Genomic DNA, 13,501 nt, shown 5'->3' on the forward strand with positions numbered 1-13,501 from the left:
GCCAGCATAATTGTTTACTTGTCTTCTACACTGGGGAGTACGGCACACGCACACACTCAGCTCACTCGGTTATCTCAGGGGCACACCCCAGTGAGTCACCGCAGTGCAGAGCCCTGAGACCACCGGCTGGGACAAGAAGCAACACTGCCAGCACTCGGGAGCCCCCTCCTCCTCCCTCCCGCCCCCATGCACCGCCTTGCCCCCGCCCCAAGGTGACCGCTACTCTGACTTCTACAGAAATCACTCCTTCTGTTCTAAATAGAGTTTAATTAGCGGAACACACAGCCCGAATAACATGATTTCGTTTAGGCTGCTCTTTGAACGTTAAATGGGTAGGATCACTGAACTGGTATATTTTGGAGAGGGGCGGCTCCTGTGGCTGAATGTTTGTGACGTGTGCTCACGTCGTGTGACGTGCTCATCCTCTTCCTCGCCGTGCAGCGCTCAGAAGAACGTGCTTCGGCGAGTCTGTTCTTTCAGCCGGGTGCGGTGGCTGTCGACAGCCAGCAGAGGGCCCTGTGTGCGTGGCTCTCCCTGTGCAGTTCTGCTCGCATGGCTGGTGGGCATGATGGGGTGTAGGGTCTGAACATTCAGGAAAAGTCAAAACATAGGTGGAAATGAACACACTTTTAAACCAGTGGCTCAAGGAAGACAGTACAAAGGAAATTAGAGAATACCTTGAGGAGAAAGGAAAGGAGGACGCCCCAAAACATGTGGGATGCGAGGAGTCCGTGCTGGGGGCCGCAGCTGTAGGTGTGTGCAGTGCAGCAGACCGAGTCCGTTTCCTGACGGCGTGCCCCAAGGAGCCGGGAGGAGGAGAGCAAACCAGACCCAGCGCTGGCAGGAAAAAAAAAAAAAAAACATTAATAAAGACTAAAACGGGTAAATGAAACTGAGAAGGAAAAACTATCTTAGAGAAAATTAAAGACAAGTTTTTCTAAGATCAACAACATTGACAGACCTTTAGCCAAACTGACTAAGAATGAAAGAGGGAAGACTCCTGTTACTAAAATCCACAAAGGCCCTGCCTGGGGCTGCTTGGCTGGGCATTGTCCCGCCGGCTGCACGGTCCCCGGTTCAATTCCTGGTCTGGGCACGTGCCGGGGTTACAGGTTCAGTCCCTGATGGGGGGGGGGGGGGGCATCTGAGAGGCAACCCATCCACGTAGCTCTCACGCATCAGTGTTTATCTCTCTCTTTGTCCCTCCCCCTCTCTAAACATGAGTAAAATCTTTAAAGTCAACCATGAGAGAGGGCATGACTGAACTTGACAGGTAAAAAGGCTACTACGAATGCCTGCCTACCTGTACGCCAACCACTTCGATGACCTTGGTGGGATGGACAAAGTCCCGGAAACGCAAACAAGCAAAACTGACTCCAGAACAAACAGAACATGAGCAGACCGACAAGAAGTGACATTCAAACAGCACTCAAGACCCCAACACCACCACCACCGAAGAGCCAAGGGCCAGGCAGCCTCACGGTAGCGGGAGAAGACTTCCTGACTCACTCTGCAAGGTCGGTGCCCTCCTGACCCCGGCGCCACAAGATGTCAGCTACAGGAGAAGGACTTTGCAGAGTAATCCCTCTCGTGAGCGTCCGTGCGGAAATCCGCAGCACGGCGCCGGTCCCCGAACTCAGCAGCTCCCGGGAAGGACTGTGCTGCACCCAGGGTTTCTCCCAGGGGTGCGAGCGTGCCCCACCTCCGAGAAGCAGTGCAGTACAGCCCATACGACCGTCTTGCCAGGTGCAGAAAAAGCATTTGACTAAACTCTACGCCATTTCATGGTAGAAACACTCCACAGACCAAGAGCAATGTCATAAAGGCCACGTGTGGCAGGCCGGTGGCTAACGGGCTCAGTGGTGGAAGGAGGAAAGCTTTCCCCTGAGACGGGAGCAGGACAAGGGTGCCCACCCACGGTTACCACCTCTGTTCCTCCGAGTTCATCTGGGATTTTAACCAGAGAAATTGTTGGGAACCGCCCTGCCTGGTTTCAGGAGCTGTAACCCCCCATGGCTAAGGCTGAGAAAGTGACCTTCAGACCATAAGCCATTAAGGAGACAAAGCTTATCTCCCTGGCAGGAGTGCCGCTTCTGCTCCTTTTACTCCACCCTGCCTGGCCCCCGATGCTTGGTCTGTTAGCCAATGACAGGTAATATTCCCCAAGGGGGAACGACCTAAGACAGGCACGATCACGGAGAGGCCCCAGGGAAGGACTTGGGGGGGCTACAGCAAAAGGGGGTGATGGACCCTCGCTCCTCAGCTTCGACATAGCCTGAGTCCTTACTCTGTCTGCAAGAAGTCTCCTAATCCCTTGGCTGCCTTACTTCCCCTGCCTGACTTAAGCCTGAGACAGTGACAGAGGGCGGTGCAGCCCTGTGCTGGAAAGGGTGGGTTCCCCGGATGATCAGGCCTAAGAAAGAATACATAAAACCCTGAGAAAACTGCTTTGTTAAGAATGCTCTCAATTAAATGATAAGGGTCTGAACAGGAAATGAGTTTGTTTCCCACAGTTTTGTAGCCCTTTAGCTAACTGACCCCAACTCAGAATAGGCCCCAGTAGTTCTCTGTATGTTACCTGTTGTTCAGTCCTCACTGCCTGACACTGACTGATGAGCTTCACCTGCGTTCCTGTGCAAACGAACCCAATGAAAGCCCAGTGAGGAACAGGCTCCCGGCCCTTCTGCTTTGAGAGATCGGCCACCCTTCCTCCCCCAGCAGGTCATGTCTTGGTAGACGGATTCTCATCCGTGGTGGCTGCGGGGGGCGGGGGGGGGGAGGCCTGTGGGCAGAGCCCCCCACAAGAAATTATGCAAGAAAGAGGGGGCACCCAAATGTGAATGAAAAGAAAGTGTCCGTTTGTAGAAGACATGATCTTACATGTAAAGACCTTTAAGAACCCACAATACACACGTGTGACTGTTAGAGCTTGTGAGTTCAGCAAAACTGCAGGGTGCAAATTCACAACTCAGCTTCTCCACACTCTATCAGTGAGTAATCGGAAGAGGAAATTAAGAGAAAACTCCCTTTTCAATAATGAAATTCCAATTCCATTATTCTTGAAAAAGAATAATAAACTTAGGGATAAAGTCAACCCAGTAGGTGCAAAATGTGTGCACTGACGCGTGGTTGAGAGAAACGTCGCCGCAGAACACTCGGAGAGAAACAGACCTACATACACACAAGGTGCCCCATATGTGTGGGTTCGGAGACGCTACTGTTAGAAGGACAGTATGGAGAGTCAACGCAATCCCCACGGAGCCCCAGCAGCCATGTCACAGAAGTGGAAAGCTCACCCTCCATTTGGAAGGGGTCGCAGGGACCCAGGGTAGCCGAAGCAATCTTGAGAAAGAGCCAAGTCGGAAGACGCACGTCCTGATTTTGAAACTTCTTGCGGAGGTGCAGGAATCCAACCCGCGTGGTGGCAGCCAGCGGACAAGCCTCAGGCCGGGGAAACGAGGGTGCGGTCCAGGGCCACACCCTCCCCTCTGTGGCCAGATGACTTCTGACAGGGTTTTACGACACTCCGTGGAGAGAGAGGTCTCTCCAACAAAAGGCGCCTGGAGAACTGGACCCTCACAAGTATGAGAATGAAGCTGGGTCTTTAAACCATCCACAAAATTTAATGCAAAATGGATCAGAGGCCTAGATTTAAGAGTTAAAACTATGAAATTCTTAGGAGAAAACAGGCAAACACTCTTGACCTTGGATACAGCAATGTTTTCCTAAACGGGACACCTAAAGCAGGCAAAAAAGGAAAGTTAAATCCGACTTCATTACCGTGAAACACCTGGGCAGCCACGGACCGTGTCAAGACAGGGAGGGACGAGACAGCCCACAGGAGACGGCATTTGCGAGCTCACGCTCTCTGATAAGGGACGAGCAATGTAACACCCAAAGTGCCTCTGAAGTTCAACAAGAACGAAGCAATCACACCTCAATTCAAAACTCGGCAGAGGACTGAAATAGATCCTCCTCCAAAGCAGACACACAAAGGGCCGGCGGGCGCAGGAAGGGAACGCGGCATCAGTGGTCACGAGTGACATGCAAAGCAGGACCACGACGAGACCCCGCCTCACACACAGGAGGAGGGCTGGAACCAAAAGCACAGAGGGTCAGCCCCAGCAGGGGTGCCCGGGGTGCGCGGAAGCTGGGTGCCTGGGGTGCTCTGGCAGCAGAAAAAGAAAATAGCGAGGAGTGAGGGCGCTCTAGAGGACAGTTTGGTGTTTGCCCGCGAAGGTACATACAGCACCACCGTGTGACCCAGTAAGTCCCCCTCGGGGTGTATCCTCCAAAGAACGGAAAGCGGGAACGCGAGCGGATACTTTCACCCACTGCCCGGGCAGCGGCATGGTTCAAAAGGAGCGGACAGCCCGAGTGCGTGGGGGTGGGTGGGTGGGTAAACAGGATGTGCCGCCGTGTAGGGTCTGGAACGGGATATCCAGCTCTAAAGGAGGATGAGATTGTGACCCATACAACCTGGGGGAACCTCGGTGACATGGTGCTGAGCACAGTAAGCGAGACAGACGCCACGCAGGGCGTGGCGGAAGAAAGCCCGCTGGAGTGTGGTTGGCGGGGCAATGATGGCGCCGTAATAATTCATAGTTTTATTTATTTATTTATTAAAGATTTTATTTATTTATTTTTAGAGAGGGAAGGGAGGGAGATAGAGATAAACATTAATGTGCGGTTGCTGGGGGTCATGGCCTGCAACCCAGGCATGTGCCCTGGCTGGGAATTGAACCTGCGACACTTTGGTTCGCAGCCCTCGCTCGATCCACTGAGCTATGCCAGCCAGGGCTTAATTCATAGTTTTCATTTGAACGTGTCACCTGAACTGTCCCGCGGTGTGCTCAGGTGTGATGGCGTTATGTTGCAGAATGACATGCTTATGATTCGTAGTGAGCGTGTAATTACAAACGGGGGTGTTATGTGTGCCGGACGCTGTAGCACAAACAGTGTACGATCCCACTGGTGGGAGACACCCACAGACACAGGCAGACCCACAGACACGGGCAGACCCACAGACATGGGCAGCAGCGTGGAGGTTGCTCGGGGCTGTGGGGGAGAGGGGAGGGCGGCCGTGTTTGACGGGGACAGGGCTTCTGTCTGGGGCGATGAGGTGCTCCGGTCATGGAGAGCGGTGACGGCGGCACGACGTTGTGAGTGTAGCTAGTGTCTTTGATTGTACCCTCGGAAAGGCTGAAAATGGTGGATTTTGTGTTGTGTGTGCTTGATCACAGTTTTAGGTGGAAAAGGACAACAGCGCTGTGTTATTCATTACGCATACATAATGTGTATGAAATTCCACATGTAAAATCCAATACATGTGCTCCACTTATATAAGTTTAGTCTTTATGCCTTTCTTCACTGCCCGTCTGCAATAATTTTTCTTTTGCCCAGAGAACCTACTTTCTTTTTTTAAACTTTATTTATTTATTTTTAGAGAGAGGGGAAGGGAAGGGGAGAGAGAGGGGGAGGAACATCAATGTAGTTTGGCTGTTTTATTTTTCAGTTCTAGTAGATTTCCTTTTTTCTGTTCTAACTTTATCTGTATAGAGGGGAAAGGAGGGAGAAAGAGAGCGAGAGCAACATGGACGTGTGAGAGATACACCAATTGGTTGCTTCTCCCACACTGGCTACTGGGGACCCGGCCCACAACCCCGGCCTGTGCCCTGACTGGGAATCAACCGGCGACCCTTTGGTTTGCAGGCTGGGACTCAATCCATTGAGCCACACCAGCCAGGGCTCAAGTAAAATTTATTTTTTCTTTATTACATATTTAATACATTTTATTGATTATGCTATTACAGTTGTCCCATTTTCCCACCTTAATTCCCCTCTGCCTGGCACACCCCCTCCCACCTGCATTCTCTCCCTTTAGTTCATGTCCATGGGCCGTACATATAGGTTCTTTGGCTTTTCTATTTCCTGTACTGTTCTTAACCTCCCGTTGCCTGTTTTCTACCTACCATTTGTGCTACTTCTTCTCTGTACCTTTTCCCCTTCTCTCCTCTCGCCACTCCCTGGTTAAGTAGCTTTTCTTATAGATCTTAATTCTCCAGTGAAATTCTCCATACTTTCATCTCTATTTACACTTTTTATTTCTTGAACAGTCTTTGCCTACTAACTCCAAGTGTGACTCACTTATGGGTTTGTCTTTGTCATCTTTGTTTTGTTTTTTTTTTTATTTTCCGTCAAAAGGCCCTGTGCCTTGATATGCCTAGACATTTGTAATGAAAGGCAGAACTTGTGGGTAAAAAACCCGGAGCGGCCCCAGGCACTCCCTCCTGTGCTGGGCAGACAATGCCAGGGCTCGTCCCCCGTCTCAGCAGGTGTCAGCTGTGCGGGGCTGCACTCCAGCTCCGTGAGGGCCGAGGGCGGTTCCCTCCACGTGGAGGCCCCCGCGAAGGGCTCCCCACGGAGCCGCACAGCACCTCCCGCTGGCTAGCCCTGGCCTGTGACCTTCGCCGCCTCAGCCCTGGGAAACTGCTGGCACCTCCGCCCTGCTTTCCAGGATTTTCCCAGCCTGCCTCCCAGCTCCCCGCCCGCCCGCCCCTCCGCCCGCAGTGGGAGAGAATCTGGCAGTGACCCGAGGGAGACGCGTGGGGCTCGGTGACTCAGACTCATCTTCCCATCTCACTTGGGCTCCTGGCTCCACGTCGTCTCCACCTTTTTGTCTCCGGCCCCCAAAGACTGTGCCCCGAACCTCACTCCCCAGCCCCGGGCCCCGGAAAACACTCTGGGGACCGCAGCCCCTGCTTCTGTCTCTCGTAGCTCTCAGCCTCCTGACGTGCGTTTTTCGTAATCCACACGTGTAGCTTGTAGCTGTTCCGCTGAGGCCGGTGCCCACGTGGCCATCAAGACACCGCGCTGTCCCTCTCTCCAGCTGGGACGGCCTCACGACTGCCACTCACCGTCCTCGCAGCTCAGTCCCAGGTATCAGGTGACCTCACCTGTCACCTGTTATTTCCCTCACAGCCTTCCCTTGCCCTGTGCCAGCTGGGCCTGGTTCTTCCTGCAGTTCATTTTTTTAAAAATTTAATCTTTAATTGTATTTTTTTCCATTATCACTCAGCCCCCGTATAGCCCCTCCCCTATCTGTTCTTTTGTTTTTAATTTAAAAGAATATTTTTTTTCCTCTAACTCCTGTTCGGAGGAGGTTGTCTAACCTCCTCTCTTGAACTTCTCTCTTTTCTCTCCTGTTTTATGTCTTTTTGTTCTGCTCTCTGGGTAATTCCCTTAACTTTGTTTTGCAACCCTTCTGTCGTGTTTCTTGTACAACTTCGGCTATATTTGATCTTATTTTTCATCTGCACCCGAGGACACATCTGTGATGTCAGAGAGGGAGGAAGGAGGGAGACGGAGCGGGAACAGAAGCACCCACGTGAGACAGAAGCACCGATCGGTTGCCCCTCGTGGCTGCCCCCGCTGGGGACCAACCCTGCAGCCCAGCTGTGTGCCCCGACCGATAAAGCCTCACTTTTACAGAACTACCCCACCGATGCCACCTTTTCCTGCCAGCCGGTTCCAAGAGCCCTCCAGGGTCACCAGGGCGTCCGAGTGGCCACCTCCAGACCAGGACCCTCTCAGGCCCAGGGCCGCACCTCCCTGGGACACTTGTGCTTCTCAGTGTGCATGGATCCTCAGGGGCCTCGCCCTGCGGCCCCGCATTCTCCCCTGGGATGGCTACTTCTGCGTCAAGCTGCCTGGGCCCCAGGGCGCCTGGACACCCAGTCAGGCATCCTGGACGCGTCAGTGGCGGTGTTTCTGGATGAGGTTAACCTTCGCATCAGCAGACTTGGGGCAGCCGATGGCGCTCCTCCATGTGGGTGGGCCCCGCCCCCATCAGTGGAAAGCCCTCTAGAACAAAGGGGCCCGGATAGAAAAGAGGGAGCTCCCATTGCCTCAGCGCCCCTGAGCTGGAGACGGACCCTTGTTTCTGTCCCCCACCTCTGGACTCAAACTGGAACGTCAGCTGTTCCTGGGGCTCGAACCTGGCGGCTTTGGGCTGGACCCACGCCGCTGGCTCTCTGAGTCTCCAGCTTGCCAACGGCGGGCATCAGGACTTGCCAGGCTCCGTCACTGTGGGGGCCGGCGGCACCTGGCCATAACTCGGTCCCAATCACCACCGCTCCCTCCGTGTGCGTGTATCCCACTGGTTGTATTTCCCTGGAGAACACTGACCTCCAGCGTGTTAAAATCAACTTCGGGGAAGAAACAAATCTTAGATAATACATGGTTTGTAACCTCCAAAGTTCAACCGCACCAGACAAACTCTTACTTAGTACTTTTTTTCCATCTGAATTTCTCAGTGTTCCATTGGGGAGATAGTGGGAAACAAAGGCTGAGAACCACTGCTTTCTGGCTTTGCCTCACCTGTCTCTCAGGGGCACTCTCCCCGACACCTACCAGGCTGTCCCGAATGTCCTGGCCACCCACTTTGCTTCTCTGACATCCATTCTTGACACAACAGCCAGAGTTCTTTAGAAAAATATATGTCTGATAAAAAAAGCTGCTATCAGGTATCATAAAACACTGAGGCACTTAAAAATATAGATCTATGCCCTGCCATGATACGCCCTGTTCAAAACCCTCCACCTGGTGGGGGGCCCGGCTTCCGCCGCTTCCCCTTGCTCCAGCACTGGCCGCTTCTGCAGGGCCTGGGACAGGCTGAGCTCTCCCCTGCTCCAGGTTCTCGCCTCGCTAGGAGCCCTTTGCTTGCGAGTGACTGGCGCTGGCTCGGCTCACCTCCTTGGGGAGGCGTCCCCTGTCCCCAGGCCCCAGAGGGACTCTCAACTGTATCACACTTGGGCCACTTCTGCCTTGTAACCTGGGCTCTGCCGTTGGTCATCTGGGTGACTTTGGGCAAATCCCTTAACGTGTGTGAACTTCAGTTTCTCATCCACAAAATGGGCCAGGGGTGCCCTTCCCGAGTGGGTGGGTGTGCCGGTCAGATGAAAGGATACAGCTGCAGGCAGGGTGGCTGGTGTATAGCAAGCGGCTTGATGAATTGCCATTCGTACGTCATTCATTCACCCAGCAAGTACTGGACTGGTGAGTGCCCAGCCCTTGCTTGGCAGGAGCTGGGGTTCACAGGTGCAGGAGGCATGCCCTCCCCTTGTCCCCTGAGACTTTTCTCTGGGGATCCTGCTGAACACCCCGAATCCCGTGTCACGGTGCTATGACATCTTGGAGGCTGAGGGAGAAGGGACTGTCTGACCCAGCCTGTGTGGGGTGGGGGACAGTCCGAGACAGCATTCACCTAGGGGGCTGCTGAAGGGAGATGCCAGGCAGGATACAGGTATTAGCTCATTGTGGTTGTGGCAGGAAGGATGGGTCGGAGGGTAACAGGCTGTGGTTGCAGCTGGGGCGAGGCTGAGGCCGTGAGGCCCTCGGGCCCAGAGCTAACAGCTATAGGGCCCTGGAAAGGGTGCAGATGGAGGCCCTCCCACCAACATCCAGTGCCAACCTCCGCTGCCTCTCTGGCCTGTGACTACCTCCGGACCCAAGGAAGGGAAAACGCGTCTCGGTGTTTGGATAAGTGGGGCCCTGTAGAGCGTAGGGCCCAGGCAAGGCCCCACCCCTGGTCTAAGGGCAGAGCTAAGCCTGGGGCTTGTGGTGGTGGGCGAGATCCAGGCAGAGGGCGCTGGAGGCCCGAGGGTCTGGTGGGGCTCGGTCTGCGCGGTGGGAGAAAGCAAGGGTGAGGGACCCTGCAGGGTCGCCAGGCACCCGGTGCGCTGGGCGCGGCGGAGCGGGCTGCAGGCAGGGCCCTGCTCGGGAAGGGCGCCCGCGGTTCTAACCCAAAGGCGGCCTGCACGGCAGCCGCGCACGGTGGCCGAGGCCTCTCGGGCCAGGAGCTCCGAGCTCGGCCGGGCCGAGCGCTTTCCTGGCGCCCTCTGGACCCACCAAGCCTGCGAGCACGGCCACTCTCGTCCCCAAGGCGTCACCTGCACTCGGGCTAGGGGCCGGCCCAAGGTCACCGGGCCATTCTCGGCAGGACTGAGCCGGGGTTGCCAGCCTGCTGCATCCCGGGGACCCCGCCGGCCTGCAGCCCCGCGTCGACCAGGTGCAGGGCGTGGGAGAGCCTTGATGTCTGTCAGAGAGGCGGACCTCCTCTGCTTCAGTCCTGCAGTTCTCTCGTCGCTGGGGACCCGGCCCCGCGCGGTCCCGGCCCCTCCGCCCAACTACAACTCCCAGAAGGCCGCACGGCGCGGGCGGGGCCGAGGCGCTGAGCTCGGCGGTGACGTCACCCTCGGACCCAGCCCCCTGGTTTCAGCCGGTCGCCGCTTCCGCGCGCTGGGACGCGCACGGCCTGCCGGGAGTCGTGGTCCTTCTGCCGGGCGCCGCCGGCGACGGCGCTGGCGCAGGGACTCCAACTTCCGGCGTGCCTTGCTCGCCGGCGCACGTTAGCGGCGGGAAGGGGCGGGCAAGGTCGAGGGGCCGCGGCGCTCTGGAGGGCGGAGTAAGGCGGGAGGGGGAGGGCGCCCACACCCCTCCCCCTCCCCGCCGCTCCTTCCCCCTCCCCCGACGTAAACTGGGATCCCTTTCCCCTTGTGTCCGCCATATTGGACTCTAACTCTGGTCAGCGGCGCCGCCGGGCCCGGTGGACTCTCTATTCCTCCCGCCCCGCGGCCTCCCGACAGCTCCCGCCTGCCCGGCCCTCCCCGCCCGCCCGGAGTCGACTCCGCGCAGCGCCCCCCGCCCTCGGTCGGCCGGAGCGCTCCGCCGCCGCCTCAGGCTCCCCGCCCTCCCCGCCCGCCGCCCGCCGCCCGCCATGAGCCCGGCCGACGCCAAGCGCGGGGCCAAGCGCCGTAAGAATAAGCGGGGAGGCGGCGGCGGCTCGGGTGGGGGCCACGGCGGCGCGAGCGGCGGCAAGGCCGTCCCGGCGGCGGCGCTGCGCGGCCCTCAGGCCGCGGGCCTGGCGGCCGCGGGCGGCACAGCGGCAGCGGCCAACGGGCCCCTCGGCACGGGCGCGGGCGGCGCCGCCCCCGGAGGCTACTTCGAGGTAAGCGGCGGGGGCGGGGAGGGCGCGGGTAACGGGCGGCGGCGCGGGGCCGGGCGGCGGCTCGTGACAGCCTTCCCGCGAGCCCGGCATCTTCCGGGCGAGGCGCCGCGGCTCTGCCCACCTGCGCGCGGCTGTCACGGCCCCGGGGGTGGTGCCATCTCGGCGCGCGCGGGGCTCGTCCTGGAAGTGACTCGCGTGCGGCTCCAGAATCATTCGAGTCAGGTGACGAGCGGGTCTTCCCCTCCGCGGTCGGTGCCCGCAGGGCCGCGTCGCCGGGCCCACCTTCCCCGGCGCCGGCGCCGGTCGCTGCGAAGCGCCTGGGGAAGTCGTCCTCCCGGGAGTGGGCATTTGAAAGCCACCTGACAGCCCTCCCGAGGCCGCAGCCGGGGCCCCGGATCCCCCGGGTTTCGGAGCTTTCGGGGGCCGTTGGTGTCCTGACGGCCGACGTTTAGGGTGGGAACTCGGGACTCGGGAGGTGACTTTGTTCTGTTCAGCAAGGCGCGCTGCGAGTGCACCTCCCCGCCGTGGACGCTGCCTCTTCCCTCGGCCGCGGCGCTTAGGAAGGCTCAGCCCCGCGGCGGCGCGCCGCGGGCTCCTGGAACACCGTGGGTTTTTGTCCAGAGTTGCTAGAACGGCTAAGTTCTTTGAACAGCATTTGCCACGAAGAAGCCTCATCGGGCGTATTTGTGCGCCAAATGGTGAGGCGGAAATTGGTTTATGAAAGACTCACGATTCCGTGCAGGAGCCGCTGAAGTGCGGGAGGACCAGAGCCCGGCGCGCGGGGCCCGGCTGTCTGGCCGTGACCGGACCTCGGAGGCGGGCCGCGGTCGCCTGCGGGCGTCCTCTGCAGTGTGGTCGGCGCAGCTGTTCCCCGCCGTTAGGTGACATCCTCACGTTGGTTTAGTGTCCTGGCCCAGACCCCCGGGCCTTCCATTTTCCCCAAGTTGCCCTTGTCCTGGACCCTGCAGAGCAAAAGAGGGGTCGTTCTGGGGATCAGGGACGAGGCTCCCGTTTGGCTCCTGTGTTTGGGTGCTGCTGGGGGAGGGGAGGAGGGCTGCCGGTGTGAACCCTTGGCAGCAGTGTGTGGCCAGACAGATGGCAGCCCCTCTTCTGCCGGTTCAGAGGAAAGCTGGCTGGTGGTGCAGCGGAAGTCCTCACGCTCGTCTTCCATGTTGTTCCAGCTTTGAATGGCTCCCTTCGCCGAAGTGGTCTGCGTGTCCCTGCAGGAGAGGCTTGTGACTCCTGGGGCTCCTGCTCCTCTTTAACACAGGTCACCGGGGCAGGTTGCTAAGCGGGCTGACAGTGGACGAACTGTCTCGATTCCCAGGGGGTCTCAGCCCCACCACCCTGTGTGTGCGGCCCAGTGCCGAGCCCCCTTGACTCATGAGGACCTGGTCAGGGCCCAGGCCGGTCCCCTCAGGGCGGCTGCAGGGGCAGGGAAGCGAGAGCAGTGGCCCCAGTGGGGAGACGTAGCAGAGCTTGCAGAGTCCTGGGCCCAGGGAGAACACTGCACGCAGCTTGGGCACCCGGACTCGGTGGGCCCTGTGCCCTTGGGCAGGTGTCAGCCGCCGCCGCCTTGGTCCGAGTGACTCGGAGCCCCGCTCCTCGGTGATCTCTAGGAGTCAAACACGCGGTGCCAGGGTGGGTGCCTGGGCAGCACCCGGTGGCACCCAGTGCTGGGGCTTTAGCGGGGGCTCTGCTGTGGGGCGACACTGACCAAGCTCTCCCCACCCATGGGACAGGGACCAGCACAGCGGTGGAAAAGCACAGCCCGGCACCTGGGACGAGGCGTGCACCCACGGCCCCGCCGGGTGGTCTGCTCGCACTGGCGGCGAAGGGCCGGCCCCCAAACGAAAGGCTGGTACGCGAAGGGGGCCACGACTGTGTGTTCTTACTTTGCATTTCTATTTTAAGTGTAATTTTTATAACGCTCACACTTACTGAGTGAGGGAAGAAGCTTGCAAACTAGAAGAGTTTGTGGACCCACCTTTGTAGGAAATCTGTGTGTGTGTGTCTGCACGGGGAAGTCGGTGGGGCACATGCATCGGAACGATTGGTGGGGGGGGTTTGGAGGCCTCCTTTTTTCCTTTGTGCACACGGCTTTGACACTTGCACTTTAGGGCCTCTCTACAGTGAACATTACTTAGGGAACAAAAAAGTGAATGGTTCTTTTACAGCCTGGTGTTACCAACATCTTTTCTTTGTCAAGTGAAACTACTTTTGGTTATTTTTACCTTCTAACAGTTAAACATACAGATATTATATGTCAAAAGAAAATATTTAGACTATCAGAATTGTTTTCTGAACAGGTGTACAGAATTAAGTCATACATATATTATTTACAAAAGTCATAATTTATTGTGGAAATTGACTCATGTCGCTAGTTGTTGAAATATCAAATTACGTATAATTTACACTCAGGGAGGGCTCAAGTAGGAATTTAGGCCTATTTTTATAATGCTGTTAGAGATTTATGAACGGAAGCCATTTGGG

At 57.4% G+C, this 13,501-nt stretch overlaps 1 protein-coding gene across 2 annotated transcripts in view; it reads left to right on the forward strand.

The window, feature by feature from the left end:
* Positions 1-10,510: 10,510 nt before the first annotated feature.
* FAM193A (family with sequence similarity 193 member A) overlaps positions 10,511-13,501 on the forward strand; it is a 101,189-nt gene continuing 98,198 nt past the window's right edge. For both annotated transcript variants that reach the window (XM_036018129.1, XM_028503860.2), the window contains exon 1: positions 10,511-11,008. In XM_036018129.1, the coding sequence (XP_035874022.1) occupies positions 10,778-11,008 (231 nt within the window). In that variant the 5' untranslated portion in view covers positions 10,511-10,777. The remainder of the gene's footprint in view (positions 11,009-13,501) is intronic.

Source organism: Phyllostomus discolor, chromosome 1 (assembly GCF_004126475.2).
Source record: "Phyllostomus discolor isolate MPI-MPIP mPhyDis1 chromosome 1, mPhyDis1.pri.v3, whole genome shotgun sequence".
Taxonomy (NCBI): Eukaryota; Metazoa; Chordata; class Mammalia; order Chiroptera; family Phyllostomidae; genus Phyllostomus; species Phyllostomus discolor.